Raw genomic sequence first — 22,005 nt, 5'->3', positions numbered from 1 at the left:
CCGCCCCTTCCCACTCCTGCCCTCCCTCCTCCTCCTCCCGCCCTCCCCTCCCCATATATTATTACTCTATACCACCAACCTTCCAACAACCCCGTCGAGCCCCGGACGCAGCCGGTGTGGAGCTTCACCCTCTCCCCTCGCGGTCACCGAACCCCTCCCCGACCCCACGGCGGTACCTCCGGTCCCGGTCCGGCCTGGCCCCGCTGTACGGAGCTGTCTGCAGCCTGCGGGTGCTGAACCGGAGGGTCCCGGAGCCGGATCCCTCCCGGCCTCACCCCGGGGCCCTCAAACCGGTTCGGAGGCAGCGGAGGGGATGGGGGGAACGGGCGGCAGCGAGCCCTCTCCTCCCGCCTGAGCCCCGCTCCCGGGTCCCGCACACAAAGCCGCGGCCATGGAAGAGGAGCTGAAGTGCCCGGTGTGCGGTTCGCTTTACCGGGAGCCCATCATCCTGCCCTGCTCGCACAATGTCTGCCTGCCCTGCGCCCGCACCATCGCCGTGCAGACCCCGGAGAGCGAGCAGCACCTGCCGCCCATGCTCCATCCCCGGGGCACCGCACCGCACGGAGCCGCCACCGCCACGCCGGGACCTGGACCTGGACCTGGACCTGGACCGGGACCGATACCGGGAGCTACCGCCGGTTCCGCCTCTTGCTTGGACTCGGAGTGCGCGGCGGGCGGCGGCGGGGACCACGCGGACAAACTGAGCCTGCACAGCGAGACCGACAGCGGCTACGGCTCCTACACCCCCAGCCTCAAATCCCCCAACGGCGTGCGGGTCCTGCCGCTGGTACCGGCACCTCCGGGAGCGGCAGCGGCGGCGGCGGGGGGGGCTTCGCGGGGTTCCGCCAGCTCCTCCCTCACCTGCCCGCAGTGCCACCGAAGCGCATCCCTCGACCATCGCGGCCTCCGCGGCTTCCAGCGCAATCGCCTCCTGGAGGCCATCGTGCAGCGGTACCAGCATGGCCGCGCCGCCGCCGCCGCCGCCAAGTGCCAGCTCTGCGACCGCAACCCCCCCGAACCGGCCACCGCTTTCTGCGAGCAATGCGAAGTGCTCTACTGCTCCTCCTGCCAGCTCCGTTGTCACCCGGCCCGGGGACCTTTCGCTAAGCACCGCCTGGTTCCGCCGCCCGGACAGCCCGGAGCGCCCGGAGGAGGTGGAGGTGACGGCGGTGATGGAGGAGGAGGAGGAGGTGGCGGTGGGAAAGGGGGGGGTGGAGGCCGCAAAGTGCCGACCTGCGCTGAGCACGATCTGGAGAACTACAGCATGTACTGCGTGAGCTGCCGCAGCCCCGTCTGCTACCAGTGCCTGGAGGAGGGCAGGCACGGCAAGCACGACGTGAAAGCCCTGGGTGCCATGTGGAAGCAGCACAAGGTGAGTCCCCCACTCACCTCAGGGTGATGCTCAGCCCCGGGGTTCCTTCCTCCCGGTGCCTACCCCCGGGGTGCAGTCTGTGGGATGGGAGGATGCTTCGTGTCCATCATCTTCCTGGATTTTTTTGCCCCTCGGTGGTTTTGGGTGCTTCCTGACTGCTTGACAAACCCCACAGACCCTCCTGGGTCAGGCAACCCACAGGCTCCCTCCCCCCGGGCTGGCCTCACCTCCCCTCAGGCATGAGCGGGTCCATCTCACCAACTTTTGCCCCTGTGCTCAGCACTGGTTAGGCCACAGCTTGAGTCCTGTGTCCAGTTCTGGGCCCCTCAGGAAGTTCAGGAAGGAGATTGAGGTGCTGGAGCAGGTCCAGAGAAGAGCAAGGAGGCTGTGAAGGGATCCAGCACAAGTGCTGTGAGGAAAGGCTGAGGGAGCTGGGGGTGTTGAGGCTGGAGAAGAGGAGGCTCAGGGGAGACCTCATCACTCTCTCCAACTCCCTGAAAGGAGGTTGGAGCCAGGGGGGGGTTGGGCTCTTTTCCCAGGCAACTCTCAGCAAGACAAGAGGGCACAAAAGGTCTCAAGTTGTGCCAGGGGAGGTTTAGGTTGGAGATGAGAAAGAATTTCTTTCTGGAGAGGGTGATCAGGCATTGGAATGGGCTGCCCAGGGAAGTAGTGGATTCTCCGTGTCTGGAGCTATTTCCAAAGAGCCTGGATGTGGCACTGAGTGCCATGGGCTGGGAACTGCAGCGGGAGTGGATCAAGGGTTGGACTTGATGATCTCTGAGGTCCCTTCCAACCCAGCCAGTTCTAGGATTCTATGATTCTAACTTGTTTGCCCACCACAGGGTCCTTGGCCATCTCATCCCCTCAGAGGTGGAAGCAGGGGACAGGGTGGGCACTGTTGCCTGTCACCCCTTCCCTTTCACCTGGGATTCAGTGCAAGCTGTCACAACCCTTTCCCACCACACCTCAAGGAGCCACACAAATGTTTGGGACAGGATCGTGGGGCACCATGTTGTCTTCTGCTCCTCTGAGAGGTTTCCCTCCCATTCAGTTCCCAAGGAGGCCAAATGGGTTGGTGGGCCCCTTCATGACACAGAGATGAGTACAGACTTGTGGGGTGGTTGGGGTCTGGGAAACTTAGACAAATCTAAGTTTTTCTTATTTCCATGAAGCCATGGCCTGGTGCATGCTTCCCTGCAAGTGATGATTCTCAGCCCCCCCTGGTAAGACCCAAGAGCCCCACACAGGAGAGCTGCCAAGGTCTGGTAGAGCTGCTGGGTGACATATCCATGATTTCCTCCTTAAAAACAAGATTTTGCAGCTGTTTGAATACAGAGCAAGACATGACCTTCGAAGCTGAAAGAGTGTTTGAAGTTAGCAGTTGCTAAGAACTTCACATCCTGGAAAAAAAATGATTAGTTAATACGTATAAACATACAGAAGGGACTTTAAGACCTGAGTGTTGAGACCAGCCCCATGCAGCTTGCTCTGTACTGGGGTAAAGGATTTCTCCCCTAACTGAGCAAAGAGCTTCCCAGCACAAGATTCCCTCCTCCTAACTTTGCAGTCAGCAGTAAAAGAAGCAGAGAGAGATCCTTTCAGACACAGCAGGTAAGGACAAAATCAAGATTGGCCTCATCACCCCTCAGCCATAAAGTGGCTGAGCACAAGTTGGGCTAAGATATTGGTCAAGGCAAAAAATTGGGATTTGATTTTAAGATTCAAAAAAACCCATGCTCCTTGGGGTACTCATAGAATCATAGAACTGGCTTGGTTGGAAGGGATCTCAGAGATCATCGAGTCCAACCCTTGAACCACCATTGCGGTTGCTAGACCATGGCACTGAGTGCCACATCCAGTCTCTTTTTAAATATCTCCAGACACGGAGAATCCACTACTTCCCTGGGCAGCCCATTCCAATGCCTGATCACCCTCTCCAGAAAGAAATTCTTTCTCATCTCCAACCTAAACCTCCCCTGGCACAACTTGAGACCTTTTGTGCCCTCTTGTCTTGCTGAGAGTTGCCTGGGAAAAGAGCCCAACCCCCCCTGGCTCCAACCTCCTTTCAGGGAGTTGGAGAGAGTGATGAGGTCTCCCCTGAGCCTCCTCTTCTCCAGCCTCAACACCCCCAGCTCCCTCAGCCCTTCCTCACAGGAATTCTGCTGGATCCCTTCACCAGCCTGGTTGCCCTCCTTTGGACCTGCTCCAGGACCTCGATATCCTTCCTGAGCTGAGGGGCCCAGAACTGGACACAGGACTCAAGCTGTGGCCTCCCCAGAGCTGAGCACAGGGGCAGAATCCCTTCCCTGGACCTGCTGGCCACGCTCTTCCTGAGCCAGCCCAGGATGCCATTGGCCTTCTTGGCCACCTGGGCACACTGCTGGCTCATGGTCACCTTCCTGTCAATCCAGACTCCAGGTCCCTCTCTGTCTGGCTGCTCTCCAACCACTCTGTGCCCAGCCTGGAGCTCCCCATGGGGTTGTTGTGGCCAAAGTGCAGGACCCGGCACTTGGCCGTGTTGAACCTCATCCCGTTGGGATCATCCCAACTCTCCAGTCTGTCCAGGTCCCTCTGCAGAGCCCTCCTGCCTTCCAGCTGATCCACACTCCCCCCCAGCTTAGTGTCATCTGGGAATTTGCTGATGATGGACTCAATCCCCTCATCTAAATCATCAATAAAGATATTGAACAGAAACTCTTCAGAGCTTGTCCATCCAAGAAAAACAAATTTTTCCAGGACTTGTTTCAGTTTGAACACTGCCATGAGCTCAGCCATCTCCTCTCTGCCATGATGGGCAAAGGAGAAGCTCTCTTGGCCCAGAAGGTTCAGTGTCCAAATTTTCAGGTGTTGATGCCTGTGCCAAGGGCAAACTCCACCTCTCAGCAGAATTCTTTTATGAGAGTTCACTGTTCAGGCATGACTGATATTTTGGAGAGTGCTGTATTATGTTCTGCCTTGAGTTAAAATGTTTGATGCCTTTTTGAAGGATGTGATAAACTCCAGTGTGATCTGAGTTCAGAGTCACTCATTTTCTCTCTATCCTACTGTCAAATCTTATGAAAAGAGTGAACAAGTGGTTTGTACTTTTTCTGCACTTTTTATGGGACCAAAAGTATCACAGGATGGAATTTTTTTTTTTGATTTACAGACTCAATCAATGTGAAAATTCTGGTGGAAAAAAAGTACTCAAAATTAACTAATTTGCAGCCTCTAAAATTATCTTCTTGTGAATATTATTTTCCCCAGAACAATGAGCTTGGAGAAAGTAAATATAATGGAACCAGCTAGCCAGACAGCCTAAATCATCAATTTGTTCAGATAAACTGTTTTGCAATTAGATACTTCTGCTTAGAAATAGTTCTCAGACACAGCAATTTCTACAAGTTTATTACCTCCAGTTACTTTGGCCAAACCATAAATGACTTCCATTGAGTGGTATGCCAAGTGTAATTCACATTTTCTGTCTTCTCTCCAGATGCTCCAGGCATAGCTGGAAGGTTTTGTCCCTGATTGTTCTTAGCTCAGGAAATTTGACAGACTTCAGGTTGTTCAGCAGCAGCTGATAAGCACCTTCTTATCTCCTTGGAAAGCCCATGGCTGATGTTTTCACCTTCCAGAGCTAATTCCTCACCCCTCAGTTTCATCCCACAACAGTGTCTGTACAGTGCTGCAGAGCATGCAGTGAAAAAGTGCATTTACCCCCATCGCTGCCCTGAAAGCTGCATTTGGGTGGTTGGCCCCTGGTTATGGTGCAAGTTCCCCCTTTCCATTGCTAGAACTTCTCCTATAAAGACATTAAAAAGGGTGCAGAGTAACAGCAGGGTCCTGATGGTGTCAGTCTGTGAAAATCTATCACACATTTGGGCTTCATTATATCCACGTGCATGAAAAATACATCTGGACCAGCAGTTTAAGGTTATTAAATCAAGTTTTCTACCAAAGTGAAGACTTTTGGTGTCTTCACAGCAAGAACAGTGACAACCTTGGCAGATGGAAGTTGGTAGGGAGGACTTTTGACCTTCCAACACCAGGAATGATGATGGATACATTTCAGCTCTGCCCATTCTGGATGTTTACAGGTGTATAAATGCACAGCAGAGCACTGGAAAAAAACCTTTGGATAGATGTGTGAAGGACAGACAAATGCTGGAGGCCAAGTGCCTGCTTTTATTCTCTGGCCTGAAGAGTTGTGTTCCCCAAAACCATGTGGGCTTTTGGAGAACTCATCACCAGGACAAGCTTATATCTCATCAACAGCTAATCTGCTGCTAAAGAGAGATGGAGGGAACCAAGTTAAATGAGCATGAACTGTAAGGTTGAAAAAGGATTAAAAAAAAGCATGAAAAAGATTTAAAAAAAAACATAATTTGATTAATTTTCTAAAATCAAAGGAAGCATCAGTCTCCCATCTTCATCTGGGTTTAATTACTCCCCTTTGCTATCTCTCCATTCATGTGGTTGATAGAAACTTGGTATCCATCTCCAGCATCCTCACCCTTGGCTGTGAGACAGGTATTAAAGGTAACACCCTGCAGAAGGGTTTGTCAGGAGTTCCTGATTGTTGGAGTCAGCTGAGTTTGTACCATTTCAGCTTGGCTTCCCCTCAGCATTTCTGCAGCACAAAAGGTTGCTCTGGGTGTCCAGGGCATTTTTAATGGCATGGTTGGTTTCCTGAGGGCTTAGTCATGGAGCTCCATTTGAATCTAATGGCAAGGGCATGACTAAATTCCACTGCTTTGTAAGGCAGCTTTTACAAAAGCTTGGAAAAAAAAAAACAAACCAAAAAAAACCCCAAAACCAACCCAAAACAGGGCTATTAGCTCTAATTAGTTTTCAGGAATAGAAAACTGATCTTTTCCTCAGTTGTCTTAATGCAGCCACAGGTTCTAATGAACAGGACCATTGGCTTCTGAGCCCTCTGAACAATGACACAGCTGAGTTCCTGTGGCAGCTCTTTGCTCCCAGAGTTTTCCTGTTCCCAGCAGTGACTCTGCTGATTGCCACCAGAACAATCCCTGCTTCCATTTCCTCTGCAGAGTGATAATTCAGGTTTCTACCTGGTGATGCCCACCTAGAATCTTTGGCTTTTCTTGCCTGGTGAAATGCACTTGGAGATAATTGGGGAGCTGGGGCAGGTGTGGGAAAAGTGGAAGCTTTGCTTTTGTTGGGATCAACCATGGGGTTGGATTGGGAAGAAAGGAGCCCTTGTCTCCCTGGGACAATTTGGGCAGGGCAGGTAATGGCAGAGCATGCTGTGCTTTTGCCACTTATTTCATTTTTTTCCTCCTCTCCATCCACTTCCCTGTCCTGCATCCACCTGACAAACCAAAGGCTCAGCTGTGCCTTGGGGATGCAGCTCGAAGGAGAATCAGGGATGGGCTTTAACCTCTGGAAAACAGGAGGAGAGCTGAGCTGAAGCCCTAGTTGTCTGCTCTGACCCCTGCCAGGATCTGCTCTGACCCCTGCAGCATTCATGTCAAACATCAGCACTTGAAATTCTTGTGCAGTGAGAAGGGTTGGTGTAAAAATAATAATAAATATTCCAGTATTGAGAAAGAAATGCAGGAGTGTGTCTGCCCCTTACATTTGGTACCAAGGAGTTACAGGAAAACACATTTTAGCTTCAAATTTAGCATTAATCAAATACCTGCAATGGGGCTAAAAGGGGGGAAAAAGTGTGAATAGGAGGACAAAACCCCTTATATGGCTTTTTTCTCTATAATTCCATCCCAGCTCCTAGTCAGGGTTGGTAGCCACTTCCCTGGGAGCCCCAGGAGGTTTGGCTTGGGGGGGGAAGATCCTGCTGGGCTTCAAAGTGCCCAGGAGCCTTTTTCTGTCCTGCATGAATGAGGAAGCACAAGGGGAGGATGAGTAGAAAACATTCAGGCAGGAGGTAAGCTCAAAATTGTGGCAAGATAAAGAAGAAATCTCTGCCCTTTTTAGGGATGGAGTCATTTCCTTCCATCCAAAATCAAGAGGGAAGCAGAGGATGAGTGGGGATGAGTTCCAGGAGTTCTGGTCAGGTTCTGTCTCCAGGCAGGAATGGAAGAAGAGGCAGCAGCCTTCTCAGAGCCTGATGCTGGCAAAGAAACTTCCATTTCCTGATGTCAGTGGTCACATTCATTTGGGGAAGGTAATTAACTGAGCACTGGCAACCTGGTAATTTCCATGTCTGGGTGTGCTAAAGGCAGAACTGCTCTTTCTTCCCATCCTGGAAGTCCACCAAGAAGCCCCTGGTTCTGTTTAGAGGTCTCAGCTGAGAAAAGGGGAGGTTCTGTCTTCAGTGTGGACTTACAAATTCCATACATCTCACCAGTCAAAAGTCAGAGGAAGAGCTTTTTTCCCAGCTTTTCCAGAAATATTCAACCTTTTTGTTTGGTATGAGCATGGGAAACAGGAGCCCCAAAGCTGTGAAGCCTGGAAATGCAGATTTCTCTTCAAAAGTCCTACCACATTTGTGAAGAATTCAGGCTTTGGTGGAAAAAAAACCCCAAAAAGTGTCATTTTGGAAAGCATTTTGGGGATTTTTCAGCATAACAGATGCTACTGTGGAAGTGCAAGACTATTATCTCCTTAAATATGTGGGCAGCTGTCTTCAACAAAGGTATTTTGACTTACTGCAATAAATTGGAATGTGCAGACACACAACTTGACTGCCCCCACATGCATATTTCACCTTTATTAAGTCTTATTACAATTAAAACTTTAACAATTCTCTTCCAGCACAAACACTCCATGTGTTTAAGAGTAAGAGTGTGTCCTGCACTTTGGCCACAACAACCCCAAGGGGAGCTCCAGGCTGGGCACAGAGTGGTTGGAGAGCAGCCAGACAGAGAGGGACCTGGGAGTCTGGGGTGACAGGAAGGTGACCATGAGCCAGCAGTGTGCCCAGGTGGCCAAGAAGGCCAATGGCATCCTGGGCTGGCTCAGGAAGAGCGTGGCCAGCAGGTCCAGGGAAGGGATTCTGCCCCTGTGCTCAGCTCTGGGGAGGCCACAGCTTGAGTCCTGTGTCCAGTTCTGGGCCCCTCAGGAAGTTCAGGAAGGAGCTTGAGGTGCTGGAGCAGGTCCAGAGAAGAGCAAGGAGGCTGTGAAGGGATCCAGCACAAGTGCTGTGAGGAAGGGCTGAGGGAGCTGGGGGTGTTGAGGCTGGAGAAGAGGAGGCTCAGGGGAGACCTCATCACTCTCTCCAACTCCCTGAAAGGAGGTTGGAGCCAGGGGGGGGTTGGGCTCTTTTCCCAGGCAACTCTCAGCAAGACAAGAGGGCACAAAAGGTCTCAAGTCGTGCCAGGGGAGGTTTAGGTTGGAGATGAGAAAGAATTTCTTTCTGGAGAGGGTGATCAGGCATTGGAATGGGCTGCCCAGGGAAGTAGTGGATTCTCCGTGTCTGGAGATATTTCCAAAGAGCCTGGATGTGGCACTGAGTGCCATGGGCTGGGAACTGCAGCGGGAGTGGATCAAGGGTTGGACTTGATGATCTCTGAGGTCCCTTCCAACCCGGCCAATTCTAGGATTCTATGATTCTATGGTTCTATGAAATGCAGCAGCAAGGAAGCCTTTTAGCACATTATTAATCATCAAACCCAAGGATTAGTAAGAAACACATTTGCATTTTATCTCAAATTTTTCCTTTTTAACCCCCCTTTTTTTGTTTTTTCTTGCAGGCACAGCTGTCTCAGGCTTTAAATGGTGTTTCAGATAAAGCAAAGGAAGCTAAAGAATTTCTGGTCCAGCTGAAAAATTTATTGCAGCAGATCCAGGTAAGTGCAGAGTATTAGCTGGCTTGATAATACAGTCATCAATAAAACTGAGTGAATAATTTATTTGATGACTTTATCACTTGTGCTGCTCTTATCTTTCTGGGAATCATCTGACCTTTCTTGGAGGGGTTTGCTGGGCAAAATTATCCATCAAACAATGCCTGTAAACCCTTCTCAGCATCTTCATCCTTTGCTGTTTATATGGCAAGGAGCTGGTGTTCACTACTGGACATCTGAGCTGTGTTGATTAATATTGATTGAATCCATCACTCAGGCTCCTTCCTGCCTGCAATTACTTGAAATGGGCATTTAGGAGAAGTTCTCTTTGGAAGACATTCAGAATTTACTGCTTGTTTTCCAATCTTACATCTTCTAAAAATGTCCCTGGTTCCGGACAGAGCCCACTCAACCTCTGGTTGTAGGAAGCCAGAAAAAATAAAAATAAAATAGGAGAAACAAACCCTACAAAATCAATGTGGTCATTTATTGAGGCAGAAGATATTTCCCTGCCTATAATTGGGCAGCTTTAAACGTCAGAAAAGGGCTCCTGGGGAGTGCAGTAATTGAGGGCACAACCCCCCAACGTACCGAGTCTCGTTTTCAACCACATTTAGGTTTGTCAGTGCTGAAGGTCAGAGGATCCTCAAGGTTTTTCTTGCCCTTCAGAGTGTTTCTGGAAGTGTGCAGCTGTAGTTTGAGCTTCACAGTGTGCTAGAGGAAGGATTAACCACAGCAGAGGTGCTCTCTGGCACTGGATTTTCTCTGGAAAATACATTATCTGCTCTGCTGCTTGCTCACCTCTCATCAACAAGCAAGTCCTGTTCCTGGGACTTACAGAAAGTCAGAGAAGTTCAAAAATCTGTTCCTGGCTTAGAATTGAATCATTAAGATTCCACTTTGCACTCCAGGTGGGGAATTTGGACCCCAAAAGCTGAGCCAGATCCCAGGTTGCCACAGAGCAATCCCCATCTTCTGTGACCACCTGGGAAAGGAAACAGAAAAGTTGGGAAAATTGGTGTTTTTTTTAAAAAAAAGCAAATCTAACTGTAAGAAACTGGTGTGAAGCCACTGACTGGCATGGTTTAGACATAGTTTGAGGTTTTTTTCATCCAGCTTTACCTATTTAAAAGTTATGTATCTCATCATTGAGGTGTCTTCATTTTGAGCTGGTTTAGGATGGGCAAACTCATCCAAAAGAGTGTTGTCTCACCAGTCTTCTCTTGAGTCATCTTGCCCCATGAAAAATGTATTTTTCTCTCCTGGAAAAAAAGAAAACAAAGTGGCCTAATCCAACTATTTATGACTATGCTGAAAATCCTTTCCTGTGTTCCAGTAAAATCACTGCCAAATTGCTCTGCTTTAGGGAGCTGCTACCACTACCTGGAAAGACCAGGCCATGTTTTAGGTGATGCTCACAGCTTAAAATGTTAGAGGTGAACTCAAAAGAAGGAATTGTACCCAACAGTCACCCTTTAACATCAGGCATGCCTGGCCCTAAAGCTGGATGTGACCCTCACGTGGCCAGGACATCAATTTCCAGCAAGGATTAATCAGCTCCATATGGATTCCTAAGCAAAACATGACACAGATCTGAGGCAATCACCCCCCAAATTAACCCTTAATGAGGTTTTTGGTGGGTGACAGACTGCATTCTCCCCAGGTGATGCTCAAGCACCCAGGGGTGCTCCTGGCTGGCAGGTTTGGTCTGAGGGGAAAGGGATTAAATGTGTCCTGAGCTGGTCTTCTTATTGGAATCTGGACCAAAAAACCCCAATTCTTGGGCTGTTATTTGGGGGGAAGAGCTGTAGCCTTCATGTTTATATTTATACCCAGAGCCATCAATCTCAGAGCAGGTTAGTTCTATTTCTAGCAGGTTATTTTCTATTTATTTCTCTTTCTCTTGTGATGGTTGCCACACACAGACATTTACCCCTCAGCAAAAATGCCTCTAAAATGGGTGTTTGCACAAAAGAAGGAGCAATATGTGCATCCTGTTAGCCCATCCCAATGCACAGCTGACCAGACAGCCATCTGCACCCTTTGTCTCCTCTCTGGGTTTGCCAGAGCCACCAGGAGCTGTGGCATTACCTTGCCTGGGGGCAGTTTGCAAATTCATAATCTACTTTTATTTGCAGATATCTTTATTTTCCCCTCTTTTTTTTCTTTTTTCATCTTCTTTCTTTCTTTCTTTCTTTCTTTCTTTCTTCCTCCCTTCCTCCCTTCCTCCCTTCCTCCCTTCCTCCCTTCCTCCCTTCCTCCCTTCCTCCCTTCCTCCCTTCCTCCCTTCCTCCCTTCCTTCCTTCCTTCCTTCCTTCCTTCCTTCCTTCCTTCCTTCCTTCCTTCCTTCCTTCCTTCCTTCCTTCCTTCCTTCCTTCCTTCCTTCCTTCCTTCCTTCCTTCCTTCCTTCCTTCCTTCCTTCCTTCCTTCCTTCCTTCCTTCCTTCCTTCCTTCCTTCCTTCCTTCCTTCCTTCCTTCCTTCCTTCCTTCCTCCCTTCCTCCCTTCCTCCCTTCCTCCCTTCCTCCCTTCCTCCCTTCCTCCCTTCCTCCCTTCCTCCCTTCCTCCCTTCCTCCCTTCCTCCCTTCCTCCCTCCCTTCCCCCCTTCCCCCCTTCCCCCTTGTTCCTTTTTTTCCCTTTTTCCTTTCTTTTTTTTCTTTTTTTTTTTCTCTTTTTTGTTTCTTTTTTTCTTTTTTTTTTTTTTTCTCTTTTTTTTTTTTTTTTTCTTTACCTTTTTTTCCCCCTTCCTTCTCCTATCCAAGGTCACTTTTAAATCTTACAATCTCTTCTCTCCAGAAACTGCTCATTCCTCATTACCTCTGTTACTTGCCTGTTGCTGTCATTAGCTGATTTCCACATTTTCCCATCTGCTGCCACAATTTCATCCTTTCTCACTTGCAAGATGCTTTCTCCCCAGACCCCCCCCCTCCAGCTTGTGAAGAGAAAACGAGGAGAGAAGTGATGGAGCAGGATCTGTACACAAAGCAGCACTTGAGCTGGGTGGGAGCTGAATTCAGAGGGGGAATTGGGGATGATCCAAGCCAAGGAGGGAGGGATGCAAACAGGAAAAATAAAAGAGAAAGCTGTGAGCAGTAACTGAGCTGTCTGGTGTCCCTTCTCCCACCCACCCATCCTGCTGGCAGGGCTAGGAATGCATTGGGGACCTCTCAGAGATGGGTGAGCCTGCATCCTTCTGAGATGAGGGATCATCCAGCTGGAGAACAGGATGAGGGAAGGGAATGCAGGAAAGTGAAGGTTTTGCTTTCCAGAGAATGGAGACAGAGCAAGGAATGGGAAAGAAAAGTGTAACTGGAAGAGCTGAGAGATAGCAATGAGTTAGGGGGGGGTGGTGACTTTCCATGGAGATGCTTCTCCTTCAGCACATGTTTGAAATCTCACATTTCATGGAATCATCACAGAATCCTGGAATGGTTTGGGGTGGAAGGGACCTTAAAGCTCCTCCAGTCCCAACCCTATGGGCAGGGACACCTCCCACAGCCCAGGATGCTCCAAGCCCCATCTAACCTGGGCTGAGACACTTCCAGGGATGGGGCAGCCACAACTTCTCTGAGCAAGCTGTGCCACCCCCCTCACTCATTTAATCTTCTATTTTTCTTATTTGGGAGGAAAGCTGCCAGCACAGCTTTCTCCTGATCTCCCAAGCAGAGGCAGTGAGGGAGAATCTTCTTCTGAATGTGTGCTCCAGCATCACTTCCAGAGGAAGCCATTCCCTGGAGGAGGGGCAGCTCAGGACCTTGCCATGCCATCTGCTCAGGTTTTTGGGGTTCTCTGGTTTATTCCCCATTGCTGGCTCACCTCTTTTGAGAGGGGTTTATCAGTGAAATCTGTGTGTGGTTTGGATTGCAGGACCACCTGCCCAAATAAACCCTTATGATACCCAGAACCTAGCAAGGCTCAGTGGGTACCAGGGTTTTTTATATCCCAATTGCTGGACTTTGCCTGGCAGAGACTTTTACCACAATGTGAATAAAAACCTGCTGTGTCTTTCTTTTCTTTTCTTTTTTTTTTTTTTCTTTTTTTTTAAAGCTCATGAAATTCATGCCTCCAGTTCCAAATGCTAGCTGTTAAAACAAAAAAAAAACCACATATTTGAAGCAATACACAAAATTTCAGGGCTTTGTAGCTGATTAATTTCCTTGTAATAAGCCTGGAGATTCTGGCCCATAATTCTAATTGCCATGGTGTAGTGATTTGAAAGTTGCCACAGTGGGATAATTACAACAGAATGGGGCAGAACTCTCTTATATATCTATATGCACTGTCTCAGGTTTTGCTTGTACATTCTGTTATGCTACATCTGTTGTCAGGGAAGTGCCAGTAAATCAAGGTTTGAAATAAGCCCACTTGTGGTGTTCCTTCCACCTTCCCCTTTTCATTTCAGAGCATGCAGCTCTTGCTGGCACAGCCATAATCAAATCAGGAGGGCAAGAGAAATGCCAAGGTCTTGAAAAGAAATATTTTCTGAATAGAAAAACCAGGTAAGAGTGAGCAATAAGCTGTAAAAAATAGACTTTCTTTTATGTGTGTTATCACCTTCTAGGAGAATGGGCTGGACTATGAAGCCTGTCTGGTTGCTCAGTGTGATGCCTTGGTTGATGCCTTAACAAGACAGAAGGCAAAGCTGCTCACAAAGGTGACCAAAGAACGGGAGCACAAGCTGAAGGTGAGCACAACCCCATCACCTGGGAGCAGCTTCTGGTACCTGGAGGTTTGTCAAGTCCTGAGCCCTTCATCACGAAAATCCCAAGTGGCCAAGCCCTAAAGTTAGCAGGTTCCAGCTCAGTTGGGTGGTGTTGGGCTGGTGTGATTAAAATGAGACATATTTATTCTTCAGGGGTTTGTTGAATTCAGTCTTTGTTTATCTGGTGGCCTGAGGGTCTCTTTTGAGAGGTGTTTATCAGTGAAATTTCTGTGTGGGTCGGGTTGCAGGACAACCTGCCCAGATAAAATGTTGGGACTTTGGTGTCTCTTCAGACCTCTGAAATTCAGAGATACCACCTCCAAATATTAAAGGTTATTAAAGAACTGCAGTAAAGAGGGGTGGGGAGGGGAAAGCCATAAATGGTTGTGGAAAGTGACAGGAAATGTTTGAACAGACACATTTCTTGAGATGCTGAACTGCATCTGTGATCTTGAGGTATTGGATTGCCAGGAAGGTGACCATGAGCCAGCAGTGTGCCCAGGTGGCCAAGAAGGCCAATGGCATCCTGGGCTGGCTCAGGAAGAGCGTGGCCAGCAGGTCCAGGGAAGGGATTCTGCCCCTGTGCTCAGCTCTGGGGAGGCCACAGCTTGAGTCCTGTGTCCAGTTCTGGGCCCCTCAGGAAGTTCAGGAAGGAGATTGAGGTGCTGGAGCAGGTCCAGAGAAGAGCAAGGAGGCTGTGAAGGGATCCAGCACAAGTGCTGTGAGGAAGGGCTGAGGGAGCTGGGGGTGTTGAGGCTGGAGAAGAGGAGGCTCAGGGGAGACCTCATCACTCTCTCCAACTCCCTGAAAGGAGGTTGGAGCCAGGGGGGGGTTGGGCTCTTTTCCCAGGCAACTCTCAGCAAGACAAGAGGGCACAAAAGGTCTCAAGTTGTGCCAGGGGAGGTTTAGGTTGGACATTAGAAAGGATTTCTTTCTGGAGAGGGTGATCAGGCATTGGAATGGGCTGCCCAGGGAAGTAGTGGATTCTCCGTGTCTGGAGATCTTTCCAAAGAGCCTGGATGTGGCACTGAGTGCCATGGGCTGGGAACTGCAGCGGGAGTGGATCAAGGGTTGGACTTGATGATCTCTGAGTTCCCTTCCAACCCAGCCAATTCTATGATTCTATGATTATAATGCCAAGTAACATTCAGGCAGAAGGAAAAATGGAAGCAAACTATCTAACATGGCAAACAAGGAATAAAATCTAACTAAGATCAGCATTTTAAACCTCCTCTGCTCAAGAAGAACCAACGCTTGGGAGGTACCAGCAGCAGTACACCTAATTTTGTGGTTTATTCCTGTTGTGCCTCAGGAACTGGGCTGTCAAACACAGCACTGCCAGGTCTTGCCCATGGCAGCATCAAGTTCCAAAGCTGCAGAAATGAGATATGGCTTTTTTATTTCTTAATCTGACCCATGTGTCCTCAAGCAGAGTAGGATCAATGGGGGACTGTGAAGAGAATATAAAGAAAGAGAATATAATCTGCAAGGAGCCACTCCTGCAGTTTTCCTCTGTAATATTTGCCTCTTAAGACAAGGATTTTTTTAAAAGCTCAGATTTTAATGGAAGTTTGATTGTAAATGAGAACACTGCAAATGCAGAAACACGTTCTGTGCTTTTTCTGCCCTGAGTGAACCTGATCTTTGAGCAATTATCTGCTCTGAAAGTTGAGATTCCCTCTGCACAGCATTTTGCCAAGCTAATTATCAGTATTTACAGTACAGAGGCAGTGAGTGTAGCTGATGGGGAGATGGCAATGGCCATATGGCAGCTAAATTAAGCATAGCTTTAACACACTCTTCCATTCGTTGCCTTTTCTGAAATAATCTGGTTCCCTGTTAGCTGAGGCACTCATCAGAACTGAAGTGATGCTTTCTTCCCAGGTTGTTTGGGACCAGATAAATCACTGCACCCTGAAGCTTCGCCAGTCAACGGGGCTTATGGAATACTGCCTGGAAGTCATCAAAGAAAATGATCCTTCTGGCTTTTTACAGGTATTTTGCTTCCTGATGTTCTGAGAGAAAAGAAAAAAAAGGAAAAGACATGAAAGTTAAATCTAAACATGGATGGTTTAGCTAATTAGGCTCTTCCATGTCCAAAGCAGGTTCACCTCAGCTCCTGTTAGTACTAAAAACTCAAATCATGGAATGAGTTGGGTTGGAAGGGACCTTAAAGCTCATCCAGGTCCAACCCCTGCATGTGCAGGGACACCTCCCACAGCCCAGGTTGCTCCAAGCCCCATCCAACCTGACCTTAAAAACTTCCAGGGATGGATGGGGCTTCCACCACCTCTCTGGGCAGGTGTCCCAATGACCAGATGCCTTCAGACAGCCACACTCACTGTGAGAAATAAACACATCCCTTCCCACTTGATATTTTTATTCCTTTCAGCTTCCCTCCCCTGAAGGATCTCTGCTGGATGGAGAGACCCTCTAATGCTGAAGCCTCTCCCCAACTGAGTTTTAAACAGGAGAGCAGAGAACACAGTGCAGAGGCACTCGTGGCATCCAGAGGCATGATACAAAATCTTTATAAATGGGATTTTTGCTTTCCTACCCTAAAATGAGCTGGTTTTGAAAAGATGAGAACACAATCTTAGTGGTCTTTGTAAGTGGGATTTTTGCTTTCCTCCCCTAAAATGAAAAGATGAGACAAAAGGATGAAACACAAATGGACCTGATCCCAAACCAAGCAGATCCTGCCTCAGCTGTTTGCTGTTACATTTCTGCTTGCTTTGTGCTGTCTCTGGCAGGCATTCTGTCACTGTTGATGTCTGCACCTACCATTCCATCACAAGGAATCCTGGTGTCCTCTTCCAGATTTCGGATGCTCTAATCAAGCGTGTTCAGGTGTCTCAGGAGCAGTGGGTGAAAGGAGCCTTGGAGCCAAAAGTCTCTGCTGAGTTTGACCTGACTCTGGATAGTGAACCTTTACTGCAGTCAATACACCAGCTGGATTTCATTCAGATGAAATGTAGGGGTGAGCTTTTATAATTTTTCTTTTTTTCCATGCATGTGTTAACGCAGTGCTGGGAGGCTCTGGGCACAGAGGGAGGAAAGAGGAATGAGTGGGACTTGCTGGATGGCTTCAAAAATTCTTCAAGCAGATTCAGGTTGCTGGATGTTCCTATCCTAACATTTAAGGACCTGAACAAGCTCAGAAAAGATAAATTCTCAGGGAAAGGCTCTGATTAAAAAGACATGATCTGCATGAAGCTTTATTTCTTTTTAGATTTAACATGGTTAATTCAAAATCCCAGTTCCCCCCATCATGTCAGGAACAGCTGAAGTAGTAAATAAATATTCACACACAAATATACACTTGAACAGGGAAAAAACCCACAACCTTTTCACTTATATCTGGACTGTGCTGTGAACAGTGCCCAGCTTAAAAAATCAGGAGGCCGAGATTCACAAGGAGAAAGTAAATCCAAGTCTATACTCTTCCTTGATTCCAGGTATCTGAATGGTTACCAGGGATATACTAAAGGGAAAGGAGGTTTAAAAAATTATTAAAAAAACCAGAAGCTGATGAGCAGTAGATGCCACTGGTGGAAAAAAAAAAAGAGAGAAATAACATCATGCACTTGTAATGAACTTGGTTTATATGGAGCAGGATGAGAACTGCATCAGAATTAGATAGATCCATAGACTGGTTGTATTTGAAGGCCATTGTGGTCCCTGGGAATGATGCCATTAACTTCCCTCAGTGGTGATTCAAGCCTTAATTCCACACGTGGGTGTCAGGGCAGAGGCTGCCAGAAGTAAATGAATGAGTTAAGGATAATGGTGCCTTGCTGCTGGATGGGCTTCATTTGACTCAGAGCAAGTATAAAGATTTCAATCCCATTTCTCTGTTCTGTCTTGGCCTCATTCTGAACCTGAGAGACCCAAGACAAAGTAATTAGGGGGTATAATTTGGCAGATAAATATGTGGAGGAACAAGGGATAAGCAGAGGCTGAAGCCAACCCACCAAGAGAGGTTTGCATCCTGCCATAAGCAGGATAGGTTAAAGTTACTAAAGTTACTCAGAAAACATCTGTGAGCTGCTCCTGATGCAGACAGCCAAGAGAGTGGTGTCAAGAAGAGAAGATTACCACTGAATAATCTCTTTTAAAATCAGTTTATATTTAATACTGCCCAGAAGTAAATGAATGAGTTAAGGATAATGGTGCCTTGCTGCTGGATGGGCTTTATTTGACTCAGAGCAGGTATAAGGATTTCAGTCTCATTTCTCTGTTCTCTCTTGGCCTCATTCTGAACCTGAGACACTCAAGACAAAGTAATTAGGGGGCATAATTTGGCAGATAAATATGTGGAGGAACAAGGGATAAGCAGAGGCTGAAGCCAACCCACCAAGAGAGGTTTGCATCCTGCCATAAGCAGGATAGGTTAAAGTTACTCAGAAAACACCTGTGAGCTGCTCCTGATGCAGACAGCCAAGAGAGTGGTGTCAAGAAGAGAAGATTACCACTGAATAATCTCTTTTAAAATCAGTTTATATTTAATACTGCCCAGAAGTAAATGAATGAGTTAAGGATAATGGTGCCTTGCTGCTGGATGGGCTTTATTTGACTCAGAGCAAGTATAAAGATTTCAGTCCCATTTCTCTGTTCTCTCTTGGCCTCATTCTGAACCTGAGAGACCCAAGACAAAGTAATTAGGGGGCATAATTTGGCAGATAAATACGTGGAGGAACAAGGGATAAACAGAGGCTGAAGCCAACCCACCAAGAGAGGTTTGTCCCTTGCCATAAGCAGGATAGGTTGAAGTTACTCAGAAAACACCTGTGAGCTGCTCCTGATGCTGAGAGCCAGGAAACTGGTGTCAAGAGGAGAAGATTACCACTAAATAATGTCTTTTAAAATCAGTTTATATTCAATGCTGCCCATTCTTATTGGTAAATATATTTAATACTAATCTTCCACCACTCTCCTACCCAAATAAATACCCACTGTCTACTTAGCCTGCTGATTAACTCACCTGAGCTGAGGGCAGTTTAGCTGCTTGGCTTTTGGACATTCACCTGGTTTAAGCTTGAAGGCTTAATTATGAGGCTTTAATTGAGGCAGATTCACTGAAGCTTTCTGCAAGTGCTGCCTGCTCTGCTCTCATTTATCATAAAATCACAGTGAGGATCTGACACCAAGCTAAGCACGGCCTGAAGAGCAGAGGACAGGACTTCTGCCCCAACCAGATAACCCAGAGGATGGGCTTTGCCTGGACCAGGGATTACATTACCAGTTGCATCAGGTTGGTCAGCACAGCATCATGACGTACAGACCATGGCTTCAATCTGGCCCCTGTTTCTAAGGGGGTATAAGAGCTGGCAGTATTCCCCCTCCTGCTTCTGTGTCCAAGCAGAACAAGCCAGCAGCTCCTCCCATGCTGATATTGATGATTATTGAGGGTTAATTAGACCCTCTGATGTTTAAGCCTCCCCAGCTGTGTGGTGTAGCACCAGGTGAAGCTGAGCACAACTGGGAGCAGCTTTGATCCCTGGTGTTCCTGTGGGTTCTGTCAAGTCCTGAACCCTTCATCACAAAATTTCAGAGGTGTATTTGTATTTTTTCAGTGGCTGGCAGCAAATCTGTTTGCATTTCAACTGCTCAGTAGCATTCCTGCTCCTGAAGTTTTACCTTTATGACTCCAACCAGCTCTGCATCATCTCCTGCTGCATGGCAGCCTCTTGCATCTAGAAATGCAGGTACCACAGAGCAGGCAAGCACCTGGACTTACTGGGAACACCAGTTTGTGAGGAGAAGCTGGTATTGCAGGGCAATGTTTTGCTATTTATACTTCTGAGCCTCCAGTTTCACAGAGTAAAATCTCTGCTCCTCTCAGGAGAGCCCCAGTGCTCCAACAAAACATCAGTCTTTGCCAGATGGTGATGGTGAGGTGTTACTAAGTCCCTATGTTGCTTGATCTGCCAAGAGCAGATGCATTAAAGACATCAGAGATGATCTGCAAAGGGAGTTTTGGAGAACCCCAGGAGAGCAGGACCAGTGTGGCTTTTCCAGCTGCAAGTTTTTCTGTTCCAAAAGCTTTGCAGTGTAGGGTCTGTACTGTTGTTATCAATGCTTAGTGCATGACTGAATCAGGTTTTTTTTTTTTCAATCTCTGGCCTCATTCAACCTCAGTGAGCTTGCATGGGTCATTTAGAGTGAAAGCATGCTTGGGAGCAAACATTGATTCCCTGGGCTAGGCAAAGAAGAATGAAAATGGGAACAAATCCCATTATATTTGCTTTGGTGACATATTCATGTGCCTTCCTGCTGGACTCTGGATAAGACCACATCTAAAGCTCATCTCAGTAGAGTTCAGGGGGTGCTTTTATAGTTCTTTTACAGAAAGGAAAAACAACAAAAAAACAATTTGGCAAGAAATTAAATGTGATAAGGTGCAGAAATCATGCTTAAAGCAGGCATGCTGAGCAAAGGGTCAAGAGCTCCATGCTCCCTGGGCTGACACACACAAAGCTTGACTAATTGCTGGCCTCTTGAGCTTTCCCAGATCCCTTTCCTCTGCCCATGTTTCCTGATGCTTTTTCTGAGTGCCCTGGCACCAAGTTCCTCTCCTCTCTGTGGCCTGGCTCAGTGTGTACATCACATTTCCCCCCTGCAAGCTATGGGCAGAGGCAAGTGAGTGTCCCAGGTTTTTTGTTCAAACAGCTGCAGCTGGCATGCAGGCTTGGGATAAAATAGGAAAAAATGTAGGTACTAAAATGTACCCCCTAAAATGTCCCTCCTCACTCCTATGTCCCTTCTCCTTGCCACGAGTGACTCCTTCCTTCTGCAAACCAGTTCATGGGAATTCTCCCCAGAGACATCTGATACACACCTGATAATGAAATAGAAACCATTTCATCATAGGCTTTATTCCTGGTTCTGTCTGCTCTGGGTCATGGACCCAGTTCTTTGCCCCTGCTCTTTCCTTCTCTCTCCATAGCCCTGTTCCTAGGGCACTGTTCTGGTTGTTTTCCAGGGCCATACTGCAGTTTTGGGGAACATCAGTGTTCCTCAGTGTTACATCTTGTAGTTAAGTGTGACCTGCTTGAAGCACTTTTAGAAGAGCAGGACATCACTCAGACTCATTAATAGGTCTTACAGTACCAAAGCTGTGTCACTGCTCCCTTTAGATCTTTAATCTTTTCCTTCAAAAATTCTCTAGAGGACTTGAAGTTGCACAAGAAGTGGGACAGCTCTGTAATTCAATATCTCAGTCCTTTTTTCTTTTTTTTTTCTGACACCCTATCAGTTTTCTCAGTCCTGTCCCATTGCTCTTCCCTATGAAGTACATCCCAGTGCCCCCATTATCCAGCTCTGACTTCTGCAACAAGTGCTCACCTTTTCTCCTCCTGGAGGGAATATGGGACCAAAGGAAATCTCTGCCCATCAGCATCCAGGGGAGGATGCAGGAGAGCAGATGCAGTGAGTGTCAAAGCTGCACAGACATTTGGTAGGAACTTCTTCCCTCTCCTTCAGCTACTGCAGCTTGTCCAGTTCAGGCCATATGCTGGTCCAAAGGAGAGAGGATTAAAAGGATAAGGATTAAAAACTTAAATGTCCAGGGACCCATCAAAAAAGCCCAGACACTTCCTTGTGGTGTGTGTGACTCTCACACCCAGGACTAAAATTCAGAATGCCTCTGGGAAGTGGAAAGAGCAGCACTTTCCCTTCTGGAAACATATTGGAATCCTAGACAGCATTCCTGTTGCCACAATTAAAGGATTTGTCAAAACCCTACCCACCCCCCCAGAAATTCTGCTCTTTTTTGCTTCATTTTGGTGTTTTTTTTCCAGGGTTGTGCATTATGTGAACAGTCCCTAAAAGGAGATTTTTGCAGGGGCTTGGAGAGGTTGGTGGTTTTTTTTTTTCAGAGATGAGAGGGTGTTGGCTGTTTTGCACTCTTGAAACTTGAGGAATGAAGTTTTCATCCAGTTTTGCCAGGGGGAGTCTCAGTCTGTTGGGGAGGACCCAGCAAATGCCTCCTGAGAGGCTCAACCTCTGAGCTGGAATGGTGGGAGTGGGGATGCCAGATTTGCCCCAATCTTCTCCCAGACTCCTTTCCCTGGAAATACACAGCCTGACAAGCACAAAGAAAACCCCAAACTTTAAATGGTTCACTTGAAAAAAAATCCCATTGCCTCTAAATTCCTCCTTTTTGGGGTTTTGACTC

The 22,005-nt window shown here is 47.7% G+C and overlaps 1 protein-coding gene across 2 annotated transcripts in view; it reads left to right on the top strand.

The window, feature by feature from the left end:
- The first annotated feature begins 391 nt into the window (after positions 1–391).
- Positions 392–22,005, top strand: part of TRIM67 (tripartite motif containing 67) — a 39,859-nt gene continuing 18,245 nt past the window's right edge. The window contains exons 1-6 of one of the 2 annotated variants that reach the window (XM_030447978.1): positions 392–510; positions 637–1,372; positions 9,034–9,129; positions 13,686–13,808; positions 15,711–15,821; positions 16,647–16,806. In XM_030447978.1, the coding sequence (XP_030303838.1) occupies positions 392–510; positions 637–1,372; positions 9,034–9,129; positions 13,686–13,808; positions 15,711–15,821; positions 16,647–16,806 (1,345 nt within the window). Of the gene's footprint in view, positions 1,373–9,033; positions 9,130–13,685; positions 13,809–15,710; positions 15,822–16,646; positions 16,807–22,005 lie in introns of both variants that reach the window. The other variant, XM_030447976.1, reaches the window with a different exon arrangement.

Source organism: Calypte anna, chromosome 3, assembly GCF_003957555.1.
Source record: "Calypte anna isolate BGI_N300 chromosome 3, bCalAnn1_v1.p, whole genome shotgun sequence".
In the NCBI taxonomy this organism is placed as follows: Eukaryota; Metazoa; Chordata; class Aves; order Apodiformes; family Trochilidae; genus Calypte; species Calypte anna.
Note: the sequence above shows the minus strand (reverse complement) of the source record. Positions and strands in the feature narration are given on the sequence as shown.